Genomic DNA, 23398 nt, shown 5'->3' with positions numbered 1-23398 from the left:
ATTTTATTTTATCTCCGTCTGAAGGTAGGTTCATTGATCACAATTTCCAAAGGCCCTGGTCTGTCAGTAACTTTGCAAGTGTGGAAGAACTTGGAGGTGTAGGAAGGCTATTTGTTAATAGGAAACTCCTAAAGTGAAAAATAAAATCCACCTAGCCTGAAAGAGTTAGTGTAGTTTCCAAAGGTACTTGATAGCCAAGGAACAGCTTAGGCACAGGAAGAATCTGGCTTATTGGGAGCAAATAAAGCCAAGATTTTAAATGTCTTTTAATCTAAAACACATATGTGCCCCTGGGCCTGAAAACAAGCCAAGACGTTCACAGTTGTGGTGAAGATTCCTAACAATACAAAGAAATGAATTGCTGTACAATGTTACTTAAACTTGGAAGTTTAGAGGGGAAATGTGATTTGTGGGGAGGTTGTAGATAGATGAGGAGTGTGGTGAGCACGCAGGACAGGTTGTTTTTCCACGACTTCTTTCTGATCCCAAAGAGAGCAGAACTAACTGATAGTTCGATTATCTGTGTACTCAGAACAGAACAAAACCAAACAGACCCTAACAAAATGAAAATTGTGTCCTTATAGAAGCACTCCAGTCTATGCTGGTGTGGGCTTTTATATGCTTCTTCCTTAGAGTACATTGCTCCTTCAATAGAACCCTTTCTTAAAGATTCTGATTCTATGTGGGTTATGTTTTTTCTTTAACTTTTTATTTTGAAATAATTATAGATTCATGGGAAGTTTAAAAAAAATGTACAGGGAAGTCCTCATGCATCCTTCTCCCAGCCTCCCCTATGTTAGCATCTTACATAAGTAGAGTTTGTGTATCAGAACCAAGAAATTAGCATTGGTATACTCCACAGAGCTTGTTGAGATTTTACCAGTTTTACGAGCACTCAAGTGTGTATGTGTGTGTAATTCTATGCTGTTTTATCATGTAGCTTTGTGTAACCACTACCATAATCATGATACAGTACTTCACATGGGATTTTGAAGAACTGTTAAAAGATAAGGAATGAGTCACTTTGCTCGTAGTCCCATCCCCAACTTGAGTTCAAGACTTTGTATTGCTGGGAGGTGCCACATAGCTTTTGCAACCTCAAGTGGCTTTTGGTCTTTTTTTCATGGGATCATCAATACAAGTGTGTTTCTCAGTAACTATGCTTTGAAGAGGTAAATTGTGGTCACTTTATTTAAAGGAAGTGAACTGATAAGTATATACCCCAAAGCCGAAAAATCTGTTACTGATCTTCATTTTGGGGGCAAATTCACCAATTCTGGCACAACAGCAATGGACTGAATGCTTGGGAGTTCTTTTTCTGCCAAGTTTTAGAACATTTGAGATTTGCTCAATAAATAGTGCATCTTTCTAGTTCCTGAAACAGTGAGAAGACTGTCCATCTGCCAGAGAAATGCCCTGATACGTTTGAAGTTGAATAGGCATGATTCTATAGTAAAGAAGTGAAAGCTGTCACTTAATAGCATATTCTCAGCATTGTCAACATATTAAACTCTGCCTCACTCAAGAGCCAAAGGATACATTATCATAACTACCATTCACATGGTATGAGGATTTTAATTATCTTTGCATCTAGTATAGCAAAACTAAGGTGTTAAGGAATGTAAGTCCAGTGTTTTTAAGCTTTCTGTTCCCAGGATTTGCTGACAAATCTACAGTCTAGCAAAAACTGTTTATATGTGTGTTCTGTTCTAATACCTGCACCCCATTCTCTTCTCTAGAAACTCTTATTTCGGACACTGTTTTTGGCAAGAGTTCCATAGGAGAGGAGTTCTGGAGTTTGTTCTGGTTGGTCCAGAGTCAGTAAGCTGAGCCCTGATGAAGTAAGGGGATATATGATGAGGAATGAAGTATCTAAACACCAAGATGGTAATCTTGAATAAAAGCAGCTTTAGGGTATTTATAAAGAATATATTCTACCAAATGTAATTGTGGTTTTTTTGTTAGGGATTCAATAGAGTGAGAATTCAGCAAAGTATCAAATTGATAATCCTATTGTCTCATAAAGCTTGATTTGAAAAAGTCAGTTTATTTAGAAACAGTAGCCAAAAAAACATTTAGAGTCTTAAATATTCTGAAAAAGGTAATCACCAACCCATATTCATGAAGGAGCAGAGGAAGAAAATAATCAACTTTAATGACTATTAAATGAAAAAGAACCAGAAAAGAGGTCAGGTTATTTTCAATAAGAAAGCAAGCTTATCTTTGTGGAAATGTAAATAGATTTTAAATGTTAAGAGAGGAAAATCAGGGTTGTGTCAGTACATGCTCCCCCTACCCACCCACCCACCCAATCAAGAAAACAATGAAACAGCCTCTTTAACAAGTGGAACAACTACAAAGATGTTTTGAATAAATGTGCAGAAGTTAATTCAGAAAATACTCAAGCCAAAAACAATCTATTCAATGGCTACTGATACAGCCTCAAAAAGCAGTTGCTGAAGACAGCAAGTTGAATAATTTTAGAAATACTACATCAGTCACAAAGCTTATAATTAAAGGGGTGTCAAAAAGGCAATGTATTGGCCTACAGAAAAGAAAAGCAGGTTGATGTCTTAGCAACCAACTAGCAAATAGCAATAATAGCGATGTCATGTGTCAAGTAAACAGCACATCAACATAGGATTGTTATAAAGAGTAAATGAGGGCTTCCCTGGTGGCGCAGTGGTTGAGAATCTGCCTGCCAATGCAGGGGACACGGGTTCGAGCCCTGGTCTGGGAAGATCCCACATGCCGCGGAGCAACTAGGCCAGTGAGCCGCAATTACTGAGCCTGCGCGTCTGGAGCCTGTGCTCCGCAACAAGAGAGGCCGCGATAGTGAGAGGCCCGCGCACCGCGATGAAGAGTGGCCCCCACTTGCCGCAACTAGAGAAAGCCCTCGCACAGAAATGAAGGCTCAACGCAACCAAAAATAAATAAATAAATAAAACTATTAAAAAAAAAAAAAAAAGTAAATGAGGGAAGCATATAGAGTTTATGGCACATGGCTTTTTTTTTAGGCTGGGTTTTGTTTACCTCTCAGAAAGCGTTAACATACCACTTTAAAGCTAAGTTTTTTGCTATCTTGCTTTTGCTATCAGATATCAGTGCATGTTACTACATGGTTTTGGTAAAAATGAAATTCAGAATATGTTTTATATCAGTATTGTCACACATCAGTGCCGTTCTTAAGAAATAATTCTTCACTGTTAGGAGTACAAGTTCATGATTTTGCTAACAGTTTATGACTGCTGAGTAATAATGTAGCTAATATTTACTGAGCACCTACTGTACGCTAGGAGTGTGCTGAGGATTTCATGTATGATTTTACCTAAAACTTAGATCAGTACTATGAGGTAGGTACTATTTTATTATCTCTGTTTTACAAATGGAAAAGCTGTAGGCCAAGGGAATAAGTAACTTGCAGAGAGCAGAGCTGGTAGGTACTTGAGCCAGAATGACAAGACACTCCAGAACTCATGCACCTAACCACAGAACTCTACTTAGGAAAGGTATTGGTTGAGGGGGAAAGTGAAGGGGCGGGGGGGCAGCAGATCAGATAGCTGAGGATAAAGTGGGGGAAAGGGAAGGGAAGAGACGACATTCTTGCCTGAGGTACTCAGTGCTTGCTTACTTTTCAGACTTAGTTAAGGAGAAGCAGTTGTCAAGGAGATAGGAGTCTGAGCCACAGAAATCAGTAAATGTGGGGAGAAAAAGGGTTTTCTAAGGGAAGACTCTAGGACCTGACGTTTGTTTGAGGGGTGATGCTGGAGAATTCGGAAATGGCAAAACAAAAGTTTGTCAGTGTGAAGCGTAAGATTGTTAGAAACAAATAACCCCAAAAGACTCTTGGTGAAAGAAGGCAGACTGCTCAGTGTGAGTAGATGGACATGTGAAACTGGTGGGGTTTGGAGCGCGTGTTCCTACACTGTTTTCGTTGTCTGTACCTGCCCTCAACGTTTCATCAGACATTCCCTTCTTTGGGGTCTAGCATCTGGTTTTCTAAAAGAATATGATTGAGCATTCAACTCCTGGACGCTTGGTTATACTCTTTAGGTTTATATAGTCTGAAAAAGCTTCTTCTGGTCTATAGGAATTGTTGACCCCTGAAAAATACCCTTTTCATGAATTACGTTTTTCCATGGGTGAGCACTTAGTACACATTTTTAAGTGTAGGTACCATGATCTACCTCAGAGATAGAGCATGCATTATTAATGCTCTCAAATATGTAACCAGAGCTCAGTCTTTACAGTGTGTGTTGTATATACTTAAATCTGACCAAGAATATGTTTATACTTTAATGAGAAGTATTGTATTTGCCATATTGTCACAAGCATCAGCCTGACAGAACTATAACTTTAGCTCTCCCCCTCATCACTTTATCTCATTATCTTTTCTGATTTTCTCAGTCCTGAGAAAATGATCTTACATTGTGTGAAATACAAATACCCATGTATTATGTGAAATACGAATTACCTAATAGAGTTTGTGTAAAAAATCAACGGATTTTTAAAATTTCTGTTTTGTTTTGAATGCATGCATCATCAAACTATGTTTGATCTGCTTTACAGAGCAAAGGTTCAAAACTATAAAAGAAAAAAGATAGAATCAAAGATTATGAACATTTACACTTTGCTGTACACCAGAAACTAACACAACATCAACTATACTTCACTTAAAAAAAAAAAAAAAAGATTATGAACATTTAGAATATATACTTCATCCAGGAAACTGGTTACCAAAATTTCAGCAAATTTTATAAAGATTTTAAAAGAAATATTTTCTTAAAGGCACATGTAAAATTATGTTATGGAAGCCTTATTTAAAATTATTTTTTCTGAGGACTCTATATTACATCATTGAAAACAAAGACAATTTTTTAAAGTGGACCTGTGTACCTCCCTGGGTCTGGGTTGCAGAACTTTATTAAAGAGTGCTGTGCTATCGCTGCCAGGTATGCCCTTTCTCTGATGGAAAGAAAAGGGCTCAGGTACCCCTTATATACCTAGGAGATGCCTTTTGCCTCTTCACCGTATGAATCCAGTCTGGAGCTGTGTATACTATATACAACCATGTTTGAAATAAAGGGTCCTAATGAACATTTTTTCTGCATGGAATGCCAATTAACTGCCTGCTTTCAATTGATCATTGGACATTAAGTCCTCAGTAGTGCCATCATCTTAAACCACAGTCCAGCCCCTACTGTCCAACAAAGAAGGATTGGACAATTATGCAGTATTTGACCAGACACTGAGCATGTCTAATTTGGGAGAGAATAGTATCCACATACACCTTGATGGAAAGAATAAGCAGACCTTTGGCAATATTATGACTGCTAAAAGAACACAATAACCATCTCAGCTTATGCTCGAATGTGTTCCCACCATACTTGGTAGAAACAGAAAAATATAATAAACTAGAATTCTTCTGTTGGCAGAGCATATATATTTATGCATTCTTGTGTGTTTAGCTCAGTGGTTAGAGAACACTTCCTGGAAAGACTGCAGTACCCAAATGTTTTCAATTTGAGCTTGTACATTTCATCTAATTGGTCCCTGGGACAAGGTTCACTGCCCTGGAGGTGGCTTGGCTCAGTGTTTAAAACACTAATGAATTTCAGGTTTGGGACAGAAAGTGGCTGTTCATATTGGACAATCATGTGAACTTGGAATTGTTTCCCATGAATGTCTTAAATAACTATGTAATGTCACTCTGGACAGCAGGTTCTTCTGTCCCCAAACACAGATGCCTGATTGCCCTTGCTCAGGATACTCAGTGCTTGCTTGCTTTTAAAACTGAGGTTTGGCGGAGTCCTTCATTTTTGTAAAGAGAACATTGTGGGAGAAAATAGGGCAAAGATCATCTGAGTGCAGTTGGATGTGATGAAGGACACTTACAAATAACCTTAAAGCAACCCAAAAAGACTGGTTTGGGCTGAGTATGTTTGTTTTGTTTTTCCTCTTAGCTGTTTGGAGTAAGAGAAAATTCAAAAGAAAGTCGTCTTTCCTACCTTTTTATGTTGATACATCTAGCAATAATTTAGGGATTTCATCTTATCTGATCCAGCTGACCTGAAAAGTCAAGGAAGTGGAGTAGTTAAATGTGGAAACTTGTTTTGCACAGAGGGAAAAGAAGTAAACTAATGAAGTCACAGACACCCCTTAATCAGAACACAGAGCTCAAGCTCTGTGTGACGCCTATCCTGGCCTGCGCACCTTTGGCATGCTTTCAAAGACTTGATTCTGACTAGCTGGGAAGCTAGATACAGTTACTCAGCTTTGCAGATGTCTTGCCTATATGCTCAGAGCAAGTCACAATTTGTGTTGGAGCAGTAGGTGAAAGAAATGTTGATTTCATGAATTCCTTTATCTGTGAAAGATTGACCATGGGCTGTAATGTCCTTAAGAAGCAGGAGAATTTCCATTTCTGTGTGATGCTGTACTTGTCCCATTTAAGCCATCCGTAGTCTGTGCAAAGCCTCCCATCTGGGCTTCAGTTTCCTCCTTCCTCTTTTAAGTAGGGTAGGCCAGATGAGCCCCTAAGGCCCTTCTAGCTTTCATGGTCTGAAGTTCAGTTTCTTCTGCACATAGGAAGTTGGGGCATTAATTGCATTGGTCACCTAGAGACTGTTTGGGTTATTCAACCGATAAACTCTTCCAGCAGATAAATGTGAATGTACAGCAACACTCAGGTCCTGCAGGAAGTTTGTGTCGGCTTTGCTGGAACAATCAGTGGACATCCGGGTGATGAAGCACTCCTAAGTGCCAGGCAGGGGTTGTCAGAAGATAGTGCCGCATCAGTGCTGGATGCTCACCGGGGATGGTGGCCTGTGTGAGAGCATGGGCGGCAGCATGAGGTGGTCCACATGCAGCCTGGCATCAGAAGGCCATGGGTTCCTCCACACTCCTGACTGCCCCTACCAACCCAAATGCCCTAGCCTCATAGCCTTTGGTGACTTATCTTACAGTTCTAAAACTTCTGTTTGGTTGTTTTAAAAATGTTTCAAGGTAAAAAGCTTAAAGGTAATGTATTTGAAAGTGTCTTGCAAATAAGTGGAGCTTGATAAATAGGTAACTCAAAACAGCAATGTATAAAAACCCCAAATAAGATAGCCTTATCTGAAAGATGAAGGAGAAAAAAAAATAACATTTGTGTAGTGAGAAACATTTCACAGAGCACTTTAGGACATGTCTTTTTATCCTTACAACCTCATTTTACAGATGCAGAGACACCTGCAAGTTCCCAGGGTCATGATACCTGGAAACAGTGGAGTGGAGATTCTTCTGGTTCCAAACTGTTGTGTTCCTTTTACAATATTTTATAGTTAATGTTAAACCTCTGGTAATTCTGGAAAAGGAAATAAATGATCAAAAATGGTAATGGTACCTATTTGAGGGGTTTCTCCTTATGCTCTTTTTATATGACTACAGCTGTACTGACTGCCATTTAAGATAAACCCAGGAAACCCAGGCCAGTCGCTCCTCACTTTGTGGGACCTTAATTCCGAAACAGCTCCTGGGGATAGCTGGAAGATTTGAATATCTCTGGGATGTCACTGTCCAGTTTCGAAATAATTTTGTAAATGGGTTTCTTCCAGGAAGGATCTGAGTCTTTGCCTGCGGAGACAGCCCTGAAGAACTCCTGTAATGTCAAGCTGGCGATTTCCAAGAAGCAATCTGGGACCTGCACTCCCAAAGAGACCCACAAGGAAGAAAAGACGTGAGGCTGTGAAGCACTGGCACCATACAGACCTCACTGCCTGATGCTGCCTGTTCCTAGGGTTGTGGCCTGGTCAGAGCATCCCTGCTCTACTGGCCCCTGACTTTTGTGGAATCTCTTCCTCCCTCATCAAATACATACCTTAAAATGATGGTACTGATGAGACAGCCCTGGGAGAAAGCGTATTAGGGACACTCCCTTTGTAGGAGTAGCTGATTCCACTAATGAGTGACATTTTTAGTAAGTGGGAAACTCTGACTCTGATTGACATTAAATCTGTGGTTCGGAAGAGGTTTTTAGTATTCTTTTCCTTAGTGCCTCGTGTGGAAAGAACTGCCCCCAAGCTTACGACTGTCGTACCTCATTCTGCCATCTTTTGGGACTGGGTTCGAAGGACTTGGAATCATTCCTGCTCCCAGAGCCAACCAGGAGGCTTGCGGGGGTGGGGGTGGGGCCTCAAGAATATGTTCCAGGACCTCACCCAGACTGGCACCATTAATGATGGGACATCCTACAGGGCCTCCAGATCCAGCCTGGCCTGGGGCTTGCCGCCACTGCATGCCAGATGACACCCGCACGTGGAAAGACGTGGCAGCGCTGCCTCCCGTCCACATGCCTTGACCCCCACGAGCCTCACAAAGGAGGCATGGTCCATTTTCCCCGCAGGTAGGCTTAGGTTTCCAAACATATTCTGATGGAGCATCTAGCCCGCGGATGGCAGCAGTTCTTCCCTTTTTTGGAGGTGTCAATACACTGCTCTTTGTGATCACAGTCAAGTGAGAAATGCGAGAAGAGGGAGGTGTAGTCAGCGACCAGACACACCCAGCACCTGCAGAACAAGATGCCAGCCTAACAGAGCTGTTAGGCTCTGTTAACACACAAGGAAGATAACGAGTTCTCACCAGCGACACTTAGGCCACTTGCTCACCCTTTACTGATGCTTTACCTCTAAGGTGCCACCAGCGTGCCTTCACAGAGATCCCCAAGGGACTGAGAAGCTTGAGTATTGTTTATTTCCAGAAAGGATTTGAGGTGACTTGCCATGGAAGACCCACAGATAAAACTGTTCAAGGGGGAATAAAGATAAGAACCAAATGATGGAAAGAACAGAGACTGTTGTAAAGAAAATCTAGGCCAAGACTAGGTGCTGCAACTAAGCCCTGCATTCAGTCCTGGGCCTCCTGGCGCTAAGGTGAGAAGGTCGACAGGCTGTGTAACTCGGTCATTGCAGAGTGTTGTCTAAAATGGCATAACAGCTGACCTCTGGCCAAGTTTATGAATAAAGACTGGCTGTACATTCAGTTTGCAGCATCCGTCAGTTGCCTAAGAGAAGATGTGCAGGCTGTAATCTTTGTGGATGGTACAGAGATTGGCCCCAGGCTGCCCTGCTCTCAGTGATGTAAGGATAGACACGGAAGGGGATCTTTTCTAAAACTCCAATCACAAAGGGAAGGCACTCATCAGATCTCCTGGGACCCAAGCACATGATCTTACCTCAAAGTCGTTTCCCTTGTTATAGTGCATATTGAGAGCTCGAAAAAGCTCCGAGTTGCGGAGAACCACCAGCATTTTGGGATTTGTGACACCATCTGAAATTGCTTGCCGGGCAAATTTCTCCATTTGGATATAATAAAACTCACGAAAGTTGCTGAACCACTTGATCATCTGGGAGGTAATGCAGCGGTTGAACTGTACAAACAACAGGGTCCATGAAGTCAGACGTTTGCCATGAGGTGCTTGGAGTCAGAACTGTCAGCTTCCAGTTCAACACTGGGGTTAACAAGAATGGCTTCAACCAACACTAAAAAGGGCTTTCTTTAAAAAAGAAGCCACAGCTATTTTCTAAGCCTGTACAGTTATACACAGAAAAATCTGAATTAGCCATAATGCCCATTAGAAAATAATTGTACTTTATAGCCTAGATTTATAAAGGTTTTTCACTCTTGAAGTGTGACTTTGGGAGGGTCCAGGGTCAAGACTAGTGTGGTCCCAGCTTCTGCTGCACCCAGGTAGATTGCATGGCAGCTCCAGAGCCCTCTGCCAGGTAAAGAGCCAAGGAAAGGGGTAAAGGTGTAGATCAGAGAGCCATTTACTGGCAACTCAGAGTTGCAGAATGAATCAAAATGAGAGCTTGGTGCAGGGATCAACCAAGCAATTGGATATGAGGGAAAGAGCTCAAAAAAAGCAAAGGATACAAAGATACAAAAGATACATAGATACAAAGTATTAACAGCCCCTAACCCAACACCCAGGGTAAAGGAGGCCTTCAGAAACTTTATAGAAACAGGCAAGGCCTGGTTCCAACCATCAGACCTTGATTTTTCTTATTGTCACATTGATTTGTATGCACCTTCAGTCGGTTTTGAAACACAGCAGTTTGAATGTAAAGTTGACAGGGACAGTGTCCAACTCTTGATACACTCTTTCTTTATCATAGTGTCCCCAACAAAGACAGAACACTAGGCCAAAGACGCCATTTCCTAGTGGTTCTTTCTAACCCTGCCTCTCTCCCCATGTGTTTCTGGGTATACCTACAGTTCAAAAGCTTAAATTCAGACACCCAACTTTCCTACCCCCAAAGTTACCCCTGATTATTCAGACAGTTTCTCAGCCCAGACCAAAAATGCCACCAATTCCATCCACAACATGAAGGGGAGCTAAAGTGCACATATGATGACCTAGGACTTGCCTCACATGGGAAAAACCTGCTGCTACTTGGGAGTTTTGCAGAGGCTGAAACTCAGTTGAAGGACTTTACCTGAACATCAGGAAAATAAGCCTTCAGGAGGTTGGAACTGGGATAGCGTGTGAAGAAAAACATTAGTTTGGCCTTCTTCAAGTGACCAGGGTTGAGGCCCTCCTGGATTTATCCCAGGGTCAAGGAAAACTAATACCAGTTTATCAAATAATTTTGTCAAATTATCCAAATAGTAAATTGCCCTGTTCCTTATGGTTTCTATTTTATTGTTTTCTGGTTGAATGATGTATTTGCTCTGTTTTTCTGCCTCTAGCAAGTATGATCAGATAAGCTTTTTCTTTCCAGATGCTGAATACCATATATGTACAGTAAAGTTGCAGAATTTAAAAAACATTTTGATGTGTAAAAGTTCTATGGCATATGTGATATCAGATACAGTTTGTTGTACTGTGTGTGTGCTTTCACAATACAATGGGAAGAGACGGCAACTCTCTCCCAGATAAACCATTTCAAAACCTCAAGTAGAGATTTACTTCTCTCTGCCTCAGTTTCCTCATCTACAAAATGAGAGGAGTCGACTAGATGGTCCCCATTCTGGCTCTCATCATTGCCTTTGCAGTGTTGCCGCCAACGAGCATCTAACCAGACTGAGTACCAGATCACAGTTAACTTTGGCTCAAGAAGCTTGAATTGCTGGGCTGCAACTGCTCTCCATTTGCCTGGCAGAATTTTCCCTCATCCTTCCCGTCTCAAATCAGATGCTCCCTCTGCTGTGAAACCTTTTCTTGCCAAATTAGGCCTTCCTTACCCTGGGCTACCAACACTCTTTGTATAAACCTTTTTTTGTAACAATGACATTACTGGAATTTTATTGCATGTTTGTCTCCCCATTTAGACTGTTAGCTCCTTGAGAGCAAAGACCTTATCCTTTCATCTTTGTATTCCACCTGCCTAGCCCGGTGCTGGGAACATAGTAGGTGCTCAATAAATGTTTGTTGGATGAAGGAATGAGTGAGTGATTAAATGGTCAACTTTAATCCATACACAAATATGGCAATTCTATTCCAACTCATTCCTCACTCTGGGAACAGATTCCTTCCCCTTTAATAAGAGTAGGGGGCTGTGGTGTGAAACCTAGCACCAGGGTGGGAGGGAAATAAAAGATTCTTACACAAGAACACTTAGCATTCACAGGAAAAATCCTAGGGCTGAGTGACAAACATACAGAGTTACCCTGGAGCTCAGGCCTGAGAGCTGTAGCTTTAGGACAATAAAGACTTCTCAGTAGGATATGTCAGTTTACCCGAAGGAAACCAAGCAACTGATTATAATTATAGCTGGCCAGGCACCAAGGCTGCTGTCCAGGAGGCCCCTGCCCCCTGCCTCATTGGCCCTACTTCTTATCCTTCATAAATTCTGTGGACAGAATCCTGGATTGAGTCCAAAGACCCAGTTTCAGATACAGATTTTGCCACCAAGACCCTGTGTGACCTTGGGCAAGCCACTTACGTTCTCTGGACCTCATTTCTAAACTGTGGAGTGTAGTGGTTGGAGCTTGTGCTTGGCAGTCAGATGCTGGGTTTGAATCCTGTCTCTGCATGTGTCTGTCTTTGACTTTGGGCAAGTTATTTTGCTTCTCTGTCCCTGCCTCCCTGATACTGATCTAGAGTGGATGCTTGAGGAAGGTAAGATAACACAGGCCCACAATCAGTTATCTGAAACGCTGGGCCAAATGGAGGCCAGACTTCAGAATCCCTGTTATTTTATAAAGGTAATATGGTGTATGTGTTAGTTAACATGTGCGTGTGTTAGTTAACTAACGATGAGTTAGTTAACACCCACAGCAGGGTCTGTGGCAGGAGTCTAATCCGTTTAATATTCCCACAGCAAAATCAATGACTAATTATGCTAAGTGAGATAGTCTATAAATAGCCTCCTATCAGTGCAGGTCAGGTTTTGCAACCAAGTGAGTTCCCATCAACCTTAGGGGAAAGAAATCAGAGAGATTTTCGGAGCATTTCGTGTCTCAGAGCTGTGGCTAAGTGGTGGTGAGCAGGGCAACTGCCAGTCGCAGTGCCCGCCGCAGAGAAGGTGTGCAGTAAATCATCATTGTCTCATCATCATACCTGCTCTGCCTGTGTCACAGGGGTGTCATGTGAATGTGAAGGTCCTTGAGAGCAAGAACCTTGTCCTTTCATCTTTGTATTCCACGTGCCACGTGAAGAACTTGCTCATAGGTGGCTTTCATGGCCCAGAGGAATAAATCTCTAATGCTGGAATGAGGGAATAATTGGGGCCAGGATGCTGCCTGGGGGCCCCCAATCATTCCAAAGGTAGCCAAGTACCTGACCCGGGCAGCCGGGCTCCGTGGGTGGCCCCCGAAACCTCCTGAAGCTCTTGGATCCCAATCCTCGTTTCACGAGGCAGGGCCAGGCACACCCCTGTGTGTGTATTTCTCAGGGCCAGGTGCCTGAGAGATAGCGGCACACCCCTCACAGGGGAAGGACAGCAGAGAATCTTTGGGGACTGAATTCTTGAGGTTCTTCCACCACCTGACTTTGACAGAGAGTCTTAACCAGTAGCCTCTTATCAAAGGCCCGACAGATAGCTTTCCTCACAGAGGGCTAGCACCTGATGAGAAATTCTGTCTGTGTTGATATCTCTGTGCCTACTGGTGGCTGGTGAGGTGCTCTCAGCGTTGGCTTTGTAGCTGCTCACTGCCTGCCAGGAAAGCGACCCGCGGTGCCAGAGCTTCGGGAGCGTTTCCAACACCTGTGACCAGCAGGGGGTGCTCATAGCATTTTAGGACACAAGAGCGGGCCTGGTGTGGTAGTGAGCTGGTTCCACCCCATCCTGCGCCCTCACCACAGCTTGCCAGGTAGAGGGCACGACTGTTCACACCTGCTTGTGCGACTCCACAGGCACAAGGAGATTCGATTTAAGGCTGTCCCTGAGAAGCAGCAGCGTGAGCTTGGCTCCCTAAAAAAGCAACATCCAAAATATGTTCTCAGGAACTTGAGTCTTACAGATGCCTGTTGGAAAAGGGTCCTTTGGTCATATGAGTTTGGGGCTGCATACATTCTCCTCTTAGAGCTTTTCATTGGACTTAAGCATGGCTCTGAGAAGTTTCGCAGTAATGGAACTAACCCAGTGTTTACCCAAGCTACTTTTTCTCCTGCTTCAACAACTGTTAACATCCTGAGGGAGGGTTACTCTAAAGAAAAAACTGTTTAAGAGTGGGGTCTGCCTAAGGGTTGCAAAGATGATGCAATAAGATTCAGACCGTTGGGACTTCCCTGGTGGCGCAGTGGTTGAGAATCTGCCTGCCAATGCAGGGGACACGGGTTCGATCCCTGGTCTGGGAAGATCCCACATGCCGCGGAGCAGCTAAGCCTGTGCGCTACAACTACTGAGCCTGCGCTCTAGAGCCCGCGAGCCACAACTACCGAAACCCACGCGCCTAGAGCCCGTGCTCCGCAACAAGAGAAGCCACCGCACTGAGAAGCCTGCGCACCGCAACGAAGAGTAGCTCCCGCTCGCCGCAACTAGAGAAAGCCCGCGGGCAGCAACAAAGACCCAACACAGCCAAAAATACATAAATAAATAAAAATTAAAAAAAAAAATGATTCGGACCCTCTCAGACCAGCCTGGGCCCCGCAGCCTTCCCCATGGGGGCCTCCTCTTCCTCCACATGTGCGCAGCCCTAGGCTCTCTCCTCAGCTGCAGCTTAGAAGCTAGTCCTTAAACTGAAATCTTACCCCTTTCAGCTTACCCCTCAGATCTAGTCCCTGCAGAAAACTTCCCCTTTCCCATCTGCTCCAGAAGTTTCTGGTCCCTCGTCTCTTCCCCGTGAATTATCTGCTCAGAGCAGGCCTTTTGCCTGTAGAACCAAGAGGTTCCAGGAGCCATGCCTCAGGTGAGGCCATTCCTTTGACCCGCTCTGCCAAGGTATATGGGCAGCTGACAACCAAATGATGGGGTTCTTCCTTCCACAGGGTATTTTGGGAGCCAGTTTGGGTTTAAAAACAGACAAAACCCTTTCAGACCCAAAGGACTAAGTCAGTAGTGGTAGAATCTGATGTGTCACAGAAGACGGTGATGGACCCCTCCAAGCATCCTTAAATCCCAGGATGTGGTCACCACTTTCTCAGGAACCTAACAAATACAAGCCACAGGGGAGGGAGGCCCAGAAGCAATGTTAAGAAGACCACCGGGAAAGAAGAGAGCTGTTCCCTATGCTGGGTAGTTATTTGTCCCCCCCTCCCCTCATCGTCCAGACTTCCTGTCTCTCTGGGCTGTGACAACGAGAACTTCGATTACTAGTAAAGGATATGTAAAGGGCTGAAGAGAAAGGAAGTGCGTCCGTGACAGCCTGCAGGCCACCTTGCTCCATTTTCACTGAGGGAACGAGGGGCAGTCTTTCCAAGCAGGTGGACGTGAAGAGCCAGGGGCACTGTTGCTGGCTCAAAGCCAGTGGTTGCAGTTTGGCAGCTCCCCAAGGTCGCAGGGCCGCCTCTGAGGAGGGGTGACTCTGGGGAGATGAGTCCTGCGGAAGATTGCCCCTCCAGTGGCCACTGGGTCCATGGCCCAGTAGCTGGCTGAGAATCTGATCTTCCTGGATGTGGGCAGGCACAGTCAAGGGACAGTTTGCTGGGGGACCCTGATAGGGTTTGGGGATCATTCTCGGAGAGACAGGGTACCTGGGAGAATCTAGAGGCTTGGCCAGAGATAAGTTTCCCAGTGGAGCCCCTGTCTGCGGCTGGGCCCTCCTGGGCAAGGCAGCCAGAGGAAGTGGATCTTTACAGGCACCTCCCTCAGGAGGCAAGGGCTCGCTTCTACCGTCTGGCACCAGCCCCGGGAAGCTTCTGCCCAGGTGAGTCAGGTGGCCTGATGGATCCAATAGCACATTCTGTAATACTGAGTCCACAGCCTGGGATATGGCCCCCGTCAGTTCTTTCTTCAGAATCTCCAGCAAAGCCCGTGCTCCAGAAGGAAGGAACCTGGGTTCCTCAGACTGGAGTTTGACCTCAGACACTCTGTGTTTCTCCACCCTGGAGGGGTCCCCGCTGGAACCGTGGTGGGCACTGTCCACAGCCCAGGCCCTAGACCCAGAGCCATTCCTCTGCTTCACACTCAGAGGGCCCTTCCCTGTCTCTGAGCCTCCCGGGCCCTGAGCTGCGGCCTTGGGCTCGGCAGCCTGCAGGATGTGCTCCTGCAGGTGTTTTAGCTGTTGCTTCAGCAGGTGAAGCTGTTCTCTCACCCGAGGGCCCCCCTTCCTGCTTCCCCAGTCCCTGGCAGGGCCTGGCTTTGAGGGGCCTTGCTGCATGGGAACGTTCTGCTTCCTCTTCCGCTCTGGGCAGCACGGGCTGTCCCTGGCTGGGGCATTGCCTGGCACCGGAGGGTTAGGGGAGAGGCACATGCCTCGGACGATGGTCTCTACTCTGGCCCTCTTTGCCTGGATGTGCTCATCCCAAAACCAGTCAGGGTCAGCGAGGCTGGAGCTGGGGACCTGGCTCCAGGGAAATGGGGAGTCTCTGCCCTGTTCTCTGGGGGACGGGCTTCTTCCATCTTTGGTACAAGGTTCTGCCAGGTATGAGCAGGCCCGGGATGGTTGAGAAAGCAAGGTGAAGTTTGGATCCATCCCTTGGCTCCACAGAGGCTGTTAGTCAGGGTTCCGTGAGAGAACTCCTCCTCCTCAGGTCCTCAGCTGGAGGTGCACCTACAGTGAGCTGGGGGCTTCTCTTCACTAAGAGGAAGGATTCAGACTCTGCGATGCCGGGGCTTACCCACCTCCTGGTCAGACTCTGAAATTAGAGACAGGAGAAAACAGTACATGTGACTTTGAGCGGTGGTTTTCAAACTTGTACGTGCAAACAAATCACCTTGGAATCTTGTTAAAATGCAGATTCTGAGTCTGCAGGTCTGGAGTGGGGCAGAGATTCTGCATCCCTAACCAGCTCCCAGGTGATGCCATTGGTCCAGACCACACTTTGAGGAGATTCTGAAGAGCAATCCTCCAAGGAGAAGGTTCTTCTCCTGCCAGGGCATAACAATAAAATAATCTGTAATACAAATGATAATGGCAGCTAACTGCATAAATGACATTGGGCCAAGAACTTTACATCCATTACCTAATTTATTTCTCATAACAGCTCCGTGGGAATGTTGTCAGTCCTATTTTACAGATAAGAAAACAGGCTCAGAGGAGTTAAGAAGTTACCTCCCCAAGGTCATACAGCTAGTAAGTGTCAGGCTGGAGTCAGAACAATATTTGTCTTGATTCAGAGTGACTATCTGCAACAGAATCACCCTGGGCGCTTGTTAAAACAAGCAAATTCAGTAGGCCCGCCAGTCCTAATTAATCAGAATCTCTCGATGCTGGGGCAGGGCACCTGCCTTTGAAACAAGCAAACTAAATTTTGAGAACCCGCTGTTTGACCACTATGCTATCTTGCTCCTGGAAGTGTCAGATTATGCATTTCTCTTTCAACATTTCACAGCTACTTTTTAAGCATCTACTATACATCAGGCCTTCTGGGCACTTGGAGAGTCGGTGGTGAACAAGACAGCAGAGTCTTGCTCTCACAGAGCTGGGCGTGTAACAGGGGAAGAGAAAATAAATAAGTACATTTTCAGGTCGTGCTAACTGCTATGAAGAAAAAGCACAATAAGGGACTGGAAATTGGGATGAAGGTATGGGGAGAAGGAGGGAGCTATGTTAGAAAAGACTGAGTAAAGCTGTCTTATTCCCATGAATATCAAAGTACACTGCACTTGAACCAGGAGGCTTCCGGTAGCAGGTATAAGGCACTTTGAGTTTACGAAACATTCCTTTATGTAACGTCATTGCATCTCACACAAACCTTGAGAGTCAGTGTAATTCTCCCATTTTATAGATGAGGAAACTGAGGCTCAGTGAGGCTGAGTGGCTGTCAGTTACAAGATTCCAAGTCTTCTGATGCAGCCACACTTCAGCTCCCTCCCTGAAGATGAAAAGACCTCCATAAGAGACCGACTTCTCTGCCTGTTAAAAAGTTTCATCCTTTCCTAGAAAAGGTAAGTGAATTTCTTTTTTCTCTACAAATTTTCACTCTCGATTGCTGCTCTAGTCCAAATGATGGCGGGAGAGAGCTTGCTTTCTTCTTCCCACTTTCATCCTGAAGCTTACCTGGAATTCTCTGCTCCAGGAAATCTCAGCTCTTCTGCATCCAGTGGGTTCTAGTCAGTAGACTTGACCACAGCCTCCACCTGGAGCCAGCAGGTGACTGGCAGCCGCACAACACAAGCTCTCTATGAGCAACGTCATGCCAAGTGCCAGGGCGGAGGGTGGGAGCTGGTGGCATCTGCCGTGCCGTCATGGGCGAAATGCCACTGAAAGAAGGCTAGGTTCTCAGGTCAGAGTAATTAGAAGATTCTGGCTTTGAGTAAGTAATACATTTGTAAATTACTAAAAAAAAATAAGTGACTCGCCAAATTAATATAAATTAAAGAATTTGTTATCGCCAAGTTTTACCAACAGTTTGGATGGTTTACCACCTCTTGGAGAGAGAAACATTTAACTTCCTGGGATCATTTGGCAATGAAAGATATTATTTGTGTCATATGAAAAAATTATTTTAAAATCATATCATCTAATAAGCATAACTGGATCATTGAGCATGCCTTAGCTGCTTTCTAACTAATAATGATCACTACACTGGAAGAATTGATATTTTAACCAAGAGGAACTATACAACAATAGTATAAACCATGTATATTTTCAGTTAAGTAGCTTCCAAAAAGAAGAGGGGTTTGGTTATAGTTATTCTAACTACTTAGTGAATATTTCCTAAACTCAACATTTTCAAACCCAAACTCTATAGCTGCCCCTCTGCCTTACCTCTCTGCTACCTATCTTAGTGTTCAAGCTAGAAGGTGGAGAGTCTCTTTGACCCCTGCCCACCTCCTTATCCTCAACATTGATTTGGTCACCATGGCTGGTAAATTTTGGGGCAAAAATGGCTCTGAACTATATTCTGCCATGCCTTTCCCATTATGTTTTCCTGATTCTACGTCTCATAACTTTTCACCTGGACAATTCCAATACTTCATGACTGGTCCCCATCCTCTAGCCTCTCCTTACTCTGGTCCTTCTACATTCATTCATTTATTCATTCAACAAGCATGGATTGAGTGCTGACAACAGATGAAATCCTCTGCCCATGTGAAGCTAACATCCATGCAAAGGGAGACAGATGTAATAACATACTAAGTAATGGAAGGCCGTTATATAGGGCCTTGTTGGTCATTTGTGAAAATATTGACCTTTACTCTGAGACAAACGAAGACCCATTGGAAGGTTATGAGCAATGTGACCTGACTTAGTTTTAAAAGGCTCATTCTTTACTGGGTGGGGAATAAACTAGGGGGCGGGGAGCAAGGGTTGAAACAGGGAGACTACTTAGGAGGCTCTTGCAATAATCTGGATGATAATAATCCAGATGAGATGGCTTGGACCAGGGTGGCAGTAATGGAAGTGGGAACTTGTGTCAGATCTTGGATATATGTTGAAGTTGGAGCCAATGGGATTTACTAGCAGATTAGATGTGAGGCCCAAGAGAAAAAGAAGTATTACTGATGATGACTCTGAAGTGTCTGGCCTGGAAGGATGGAGTTGCATGAACAGAGCTGGGGAGGGCTGCAGAAGGAGCGGGCTTGGGGAGGAATATCAGGAGCCCAGTTTTGGACATGATAAATTTGAGGTAATTATTAGACATCTAAATGAGGGTGTTGAGAAAGCAGTCGGATAACTAAGCCTCAGGTTCAGTGGGGAGATCTGGGCTAGAAATATAAAATTGAGAGTTGCTGGTGTGTAGATGGGTGAACTCATCAAGGAGTCAATGTAGATATAGAGGGGGCTGAGGTCTGAGTCCTAGGACTTAACAGCATGAAGAGGCTGGGGCAAGAGGGGACTGAAACAGGAAACACAAGGACCAATCCGTCCTAGGAAGAAAGCTAGTCTAGTCTAGGAGTGTGTGAGGTCCTGGGAGCCAAGTGAAGAAAGTGTTTCTAGGAGTGGGGAGAGGTCAAGTCACATAAAGATTGTGAATTGACCGTTCAAGTTAGTAATTCCAGATGTTAATCAGAGTCATTTGGGATCTTGATCAGAGCAGTTTTGGTGGAGTGGAGGGGGGGAAAGCCTGGTTGGATTGAATTTTAGGGAGAGGACAAGAAGAGGAATTGGTGACATTAACTATGACAACTTTTTCAAGGTGTTTTGTAAAGAAGAGAGAAATGGGACAGTAGCTGGAAGGAGAAGTGGGGTCAAGAGAGGGTTTCTCAAAGGAACCCTCCCACACTGTTGGTGGGAATGCAAACCAGTGCAGCCAATGTGGAGAACAGTATGGAGGTTCCTAAAAAACTAAAAATAGGGCTTCCCTGGTGGCGCAGTGGTTGAGAATCTGCCTGCCAATGCAGGGGACACGGGTTCGAGCCCTGGTCTGGGAAGATCCCACATGCCACGGAGCAAATGGGCCCGTGAGCCACAATTACTGAGCCTGCGCGTCTGGAGCCTGTGCTCCGCAACAAGAGAGGCTGTGATAGTGAGAGGCCCGCGTACCATGATGAAGAGTGGCCCCCGCTTGCCACAACTAGAGAAAGCCCTCGCACAGAAACGAAGATCCAACACAGCCATTAATAAATAAATAAAGCACACCTAGTATAGTGTAATTTAAAAAAAATTGATTAAAAAAAAAAAAAAAACTAAAAATAGAGCTACCGTATGATCCAGGAATCCCACTCCTGCACATATGTCAGCAGAAAACTCTAATTCAAAAAGATACATGTTGGGAATTCCCTGGCAGTCCAGTGGTTAGGGCTCTGTGTTTCCACTGCAGGGGGCATGGGTTCGATCCCTGGTCAGGGAACTAAGATCTCGCATGCCAGGTGGAAAAAAATTAAAAAATAGATACATGCACCCCAGTGTTCATAGCAGTACTATTTACAATAGCCAAGACGTGGAAGCAACCTGAATGTCCATCAACAGATGAATGGATAAAGAAGATGTGGTATATATAGACAGTGGAATACTAATCAGCCATAAAAAAGAACGAAATGATGCCATTTTCAGCAACATGGATGGACCTAGAGATTATCATACTAAGTGAAGTAAATCAGACAAAGACGAATATCTTACGATATCACTTATATGTGGAATCTAAAAAAAGTGATACAAATGAACTTATTTACAAAACAGAAATAGATCCACAGACATAGAAAACAAATTTATGATTACCAAAGGGGAGATGGGGGAAGAGGGATAAATTAGGAGTTTGGGATTAACATATACACACTACTATATATGAAACAGATAAACAACAAGGACCTACTGTATAGCACAGGGAACTATATTCAATATCTTATAATGGAAAAGAACCTGAAAAAGAGTATATATGTATAACTGTACACCCGAAACTAATACAACATTGTAAATCAACTATACTTCAATAAAAAATAAATTTAAAAAAAAGAGAGAGAGGATTTCTCAAGACAGGAGGAATATCAGGATATTTGCAGGCTGTTAGCAATGATGTTGTAGAAAGATAGTATTTGTTAATATAGGCAAGAGGGGGAGAATTTCTGGAGCCTTGTCCTTGGGTAGGAAGGAGGGGGTGCAATGTGGTGCACACGAGGAGGGCTGACTTTAGAGAGGAGAACCCTCAGTTCATCGGTGGTGCCAGTAGAAGGGCAGGTACGTGGGCAGGTGCTGGCATGGGGGTAGATGCGGTGATGGGAGCTGGGGGAAGTCCCTTTTGATTGTTTCAGTTTTCTCAGCAACATTGTCATTGGCATGAATTTTCTGAACTGTAGGTCTGCTTATGCCCATCCATGGAATCAAAGCCTTTGCTAACTTCCTATTGACCATACGGTTCAGATGTCTCAGCTCCTCATAACATGGTCTTATTCTAACTCCTCTGGAGCCACTACCCTCAACAGTTACCTGCATTGAGTGGTTAAGAATCTGCCTGCCAATGCTGGGGACGCGGGTTTGATCTCTGGTCCAGGAAGAACCCACATGCCGCGGAGCAACTAAGCCCGTGTGCCACAACTACTGAGCCTGCGCTCTAGAGCCCGCGAGCCACAACTACGGAGCCCGCATGCCACAACTACTGAAGCCCAGGTGCCTAGAGCCCGTGCTCCTCAACAAGAGAAGCCACCTCAATGAGAAGCCCATGTGCCGCAACGAAGAGTAGCCCCCGCTCGCCACAACTAGAGAAAGCCGGTGCGCAGCAACGAAGACCCAATGCAGCCATAAATAAATAAATAAACAATAATAATTTGTAAAAAAGAAAGCAAAAAACAGTTACCTGCATTGCACTGTCCTGGACTGTGTTTCCTGAACTCACCAAACCCCTTCATGCCTCTGGGTCTTTGCACCTACTGTTCCCTCTGCCTGGAAGGCCCTTCTCCTGCTTTTCCACCTGAGAAACCTCTACTCCTCTTTCAAAATCCAACTGAAATGTCAGCTCCTTTCTGAAGCTATCAGTGCATCTCCCCTTCAGACTCTGAGCTCCCGCCTTGTGTCCCCAAGTAGTGCCTGACCGTGAATTGTCACCAAACAGATTTGTGGTGACTCAGTTAAATAAATTATTCTCTCAGCACTTTAGACTGACTTTTGTCTCCTCATTTGAGGTACATTATTTCACATCTCTCTAGCACCTAGCACAGAGCCTTGTGCATGAAACAAAATCAACACAGACAGACCGAGAGACAGACAGACAGACAGATAGAAGAGCATAGAACCACCAACTGCCACATCTCCCTTGTGGGTTATTGAAGGTACTGTTTCTAGTGTTCCGTGTAGTCTTTGTGCCCTGGAAGGCACAACTGCTAGAGTAAAAGACAGGACTCAGTGTGTTCAATGAAGCAAAAATCAGCAAGAATGCCTTGAGGTCAGAAACTGGAAGTCCAGCCAGACTCTGCTGTGGTTGGGTGCCCAGAAACGTTTACGCCTGTCTCTGTAGGACAATCATGGAAACTCTGCATCTGGGCAGCTGAGAAACAGGAAACCTCTGTGCTGGGGCCAGCCTGCTGCCCAGAGCCCTTGATCTGGGTGTGGCCTGAAGCAACAATGCTTTCTGTCTGAAAATTAACTAACAGCACTCTCACATTCACTGATCGAAGTAGCCATTGTCACAACCCTTTAAAAATAGGTTTACTGCCTTTCTTAGATTATGAAAGTAATACAGAATCATTTTACTCCCCAAATAGAGAAATATATTAATAGGAGAAGAAAGACACTTATAATGATTCCTCCTAGGAAAAAAATCACAGCTAACATTTTGGTGTTCATCATTTTTTCCAATGTTTTTCTCTGTGTACAGATAAATTTCCATAATTACTTTCATTAAAAAGCCAACAATGGAATCATAAATGCATAGTTCTATAGCTTCCAATTTTTTTCCCTCTTTCGTGTCAATGAATATTCACCTACAGCAAAACTGTGAAAGCCAATTAGTCCACTGTATGGATGTACCATAACTTATTTAATAAATTCCCTTTCTAGGGACAGTTAGAATCATTCTTATGTTTTCACTATTATAGCCGTAGCATGGACCTTGGAGTCTGACTGCCTAGATTTTTTTTAAAATTACTTAATTAATTAATTAACTTTTGGCTGCATTGGGTCTTCATTGCTGCCTGCGAGCTTTTCTCTAGTTTGTTGAGCAGGGGCTACTCTTCGTTGTGGTGTGCGAGCTTCTCATTGCAGTGTCTTCTCTTGTCGCGGAGCACGGGCTCTAGGCACGTGGGCTCAGTAGTTGTGGCTTGCGGGCTCTAGAGCACAGGCTCAGTAGTTGTGGCGCATGGGCTTAGTTGCTCCGCGGCATGTGGGATCTTCCTGGACTAGGGCTTGAACCCAGGTCCCCTGCATTGGCAGGTGTATTCTTAACCACTGTGCCACGAGGGAAGCCCCTGACTGCCTAGATTTGAATCCCTAGAGCCAC

General features: G+C 44.4%; 1 protein-coding gene across 1 annotated transcript; it reads right to left on the bottom strand.

Moving 5' to 3' along the window:
- Window positions 1-1834: 1834 nt before the first annotated feature.
- Window positions 1835-23032, bottom strand: PROX2 (prospero homeobox 2). Its single transcript, XM_082383997.1, has 4 exons — window positions 14749-23032; window positions 10476-10577; window positions 9212-9406; window positions 1835-7681 (listed from the first exon to the last, which is right to left on the bottom strand). The coding sequence occupies exons 1-4, from the start codon at window positions 16054-16056 to the stop codon at window positions 7496-7498; spliced, it is 1791 nt and encodes a 596-aa protein (XP_082240123.1). The 5' UTR covers window positions 16057-23032; the 3' UTR covers window positions 1835-7495.
- Window positions 23033-23398: the final 366 nt, after the last annotated feature.

The sequence above is a fragment of the Balaenoptera borealis genome (genome assembly GCF_965194805.1).
Source record: "Balaenoptera borealis genome assembly, chromosome: 3".
Classification (NCBI taxonomy): Eukaryota; Metazoa; Chordata; class Mammalia; order Artiodactyla; family Balaenopteridae; genus Balaenoptera; species Balaenoptera borealis.
Note: the sequence above shows the minus strand (reverse complement) of the source record. Positions and strands in the feature narration are given on the sequence as shown.

Bases quoted from the DNA above. Each gene is read 5' to 3' on its own strand.
- PROX2 (XM_082383997.1), bottom strand. From the start codon at position 16,056: ATGGATCCAAACTTCACCTTGCTTTCTCAACCATCCCGGGCCTGCTCA. The intron at 10,578-14,748 runs ATATCCTTTACT...GGATAAATCCAG, and splicing joins CTTTCTCTTCAGCCCTTTAC to GAGGGCCTCAACCCTGGTCA. The intron at 7,682-9,211 runs GTAAGATCATGT...TTGGGAGTGCAG, and splicing joins ACAAGGGAAACGACTTTGAG to GTCCCAGATTGCTTCTTGGA.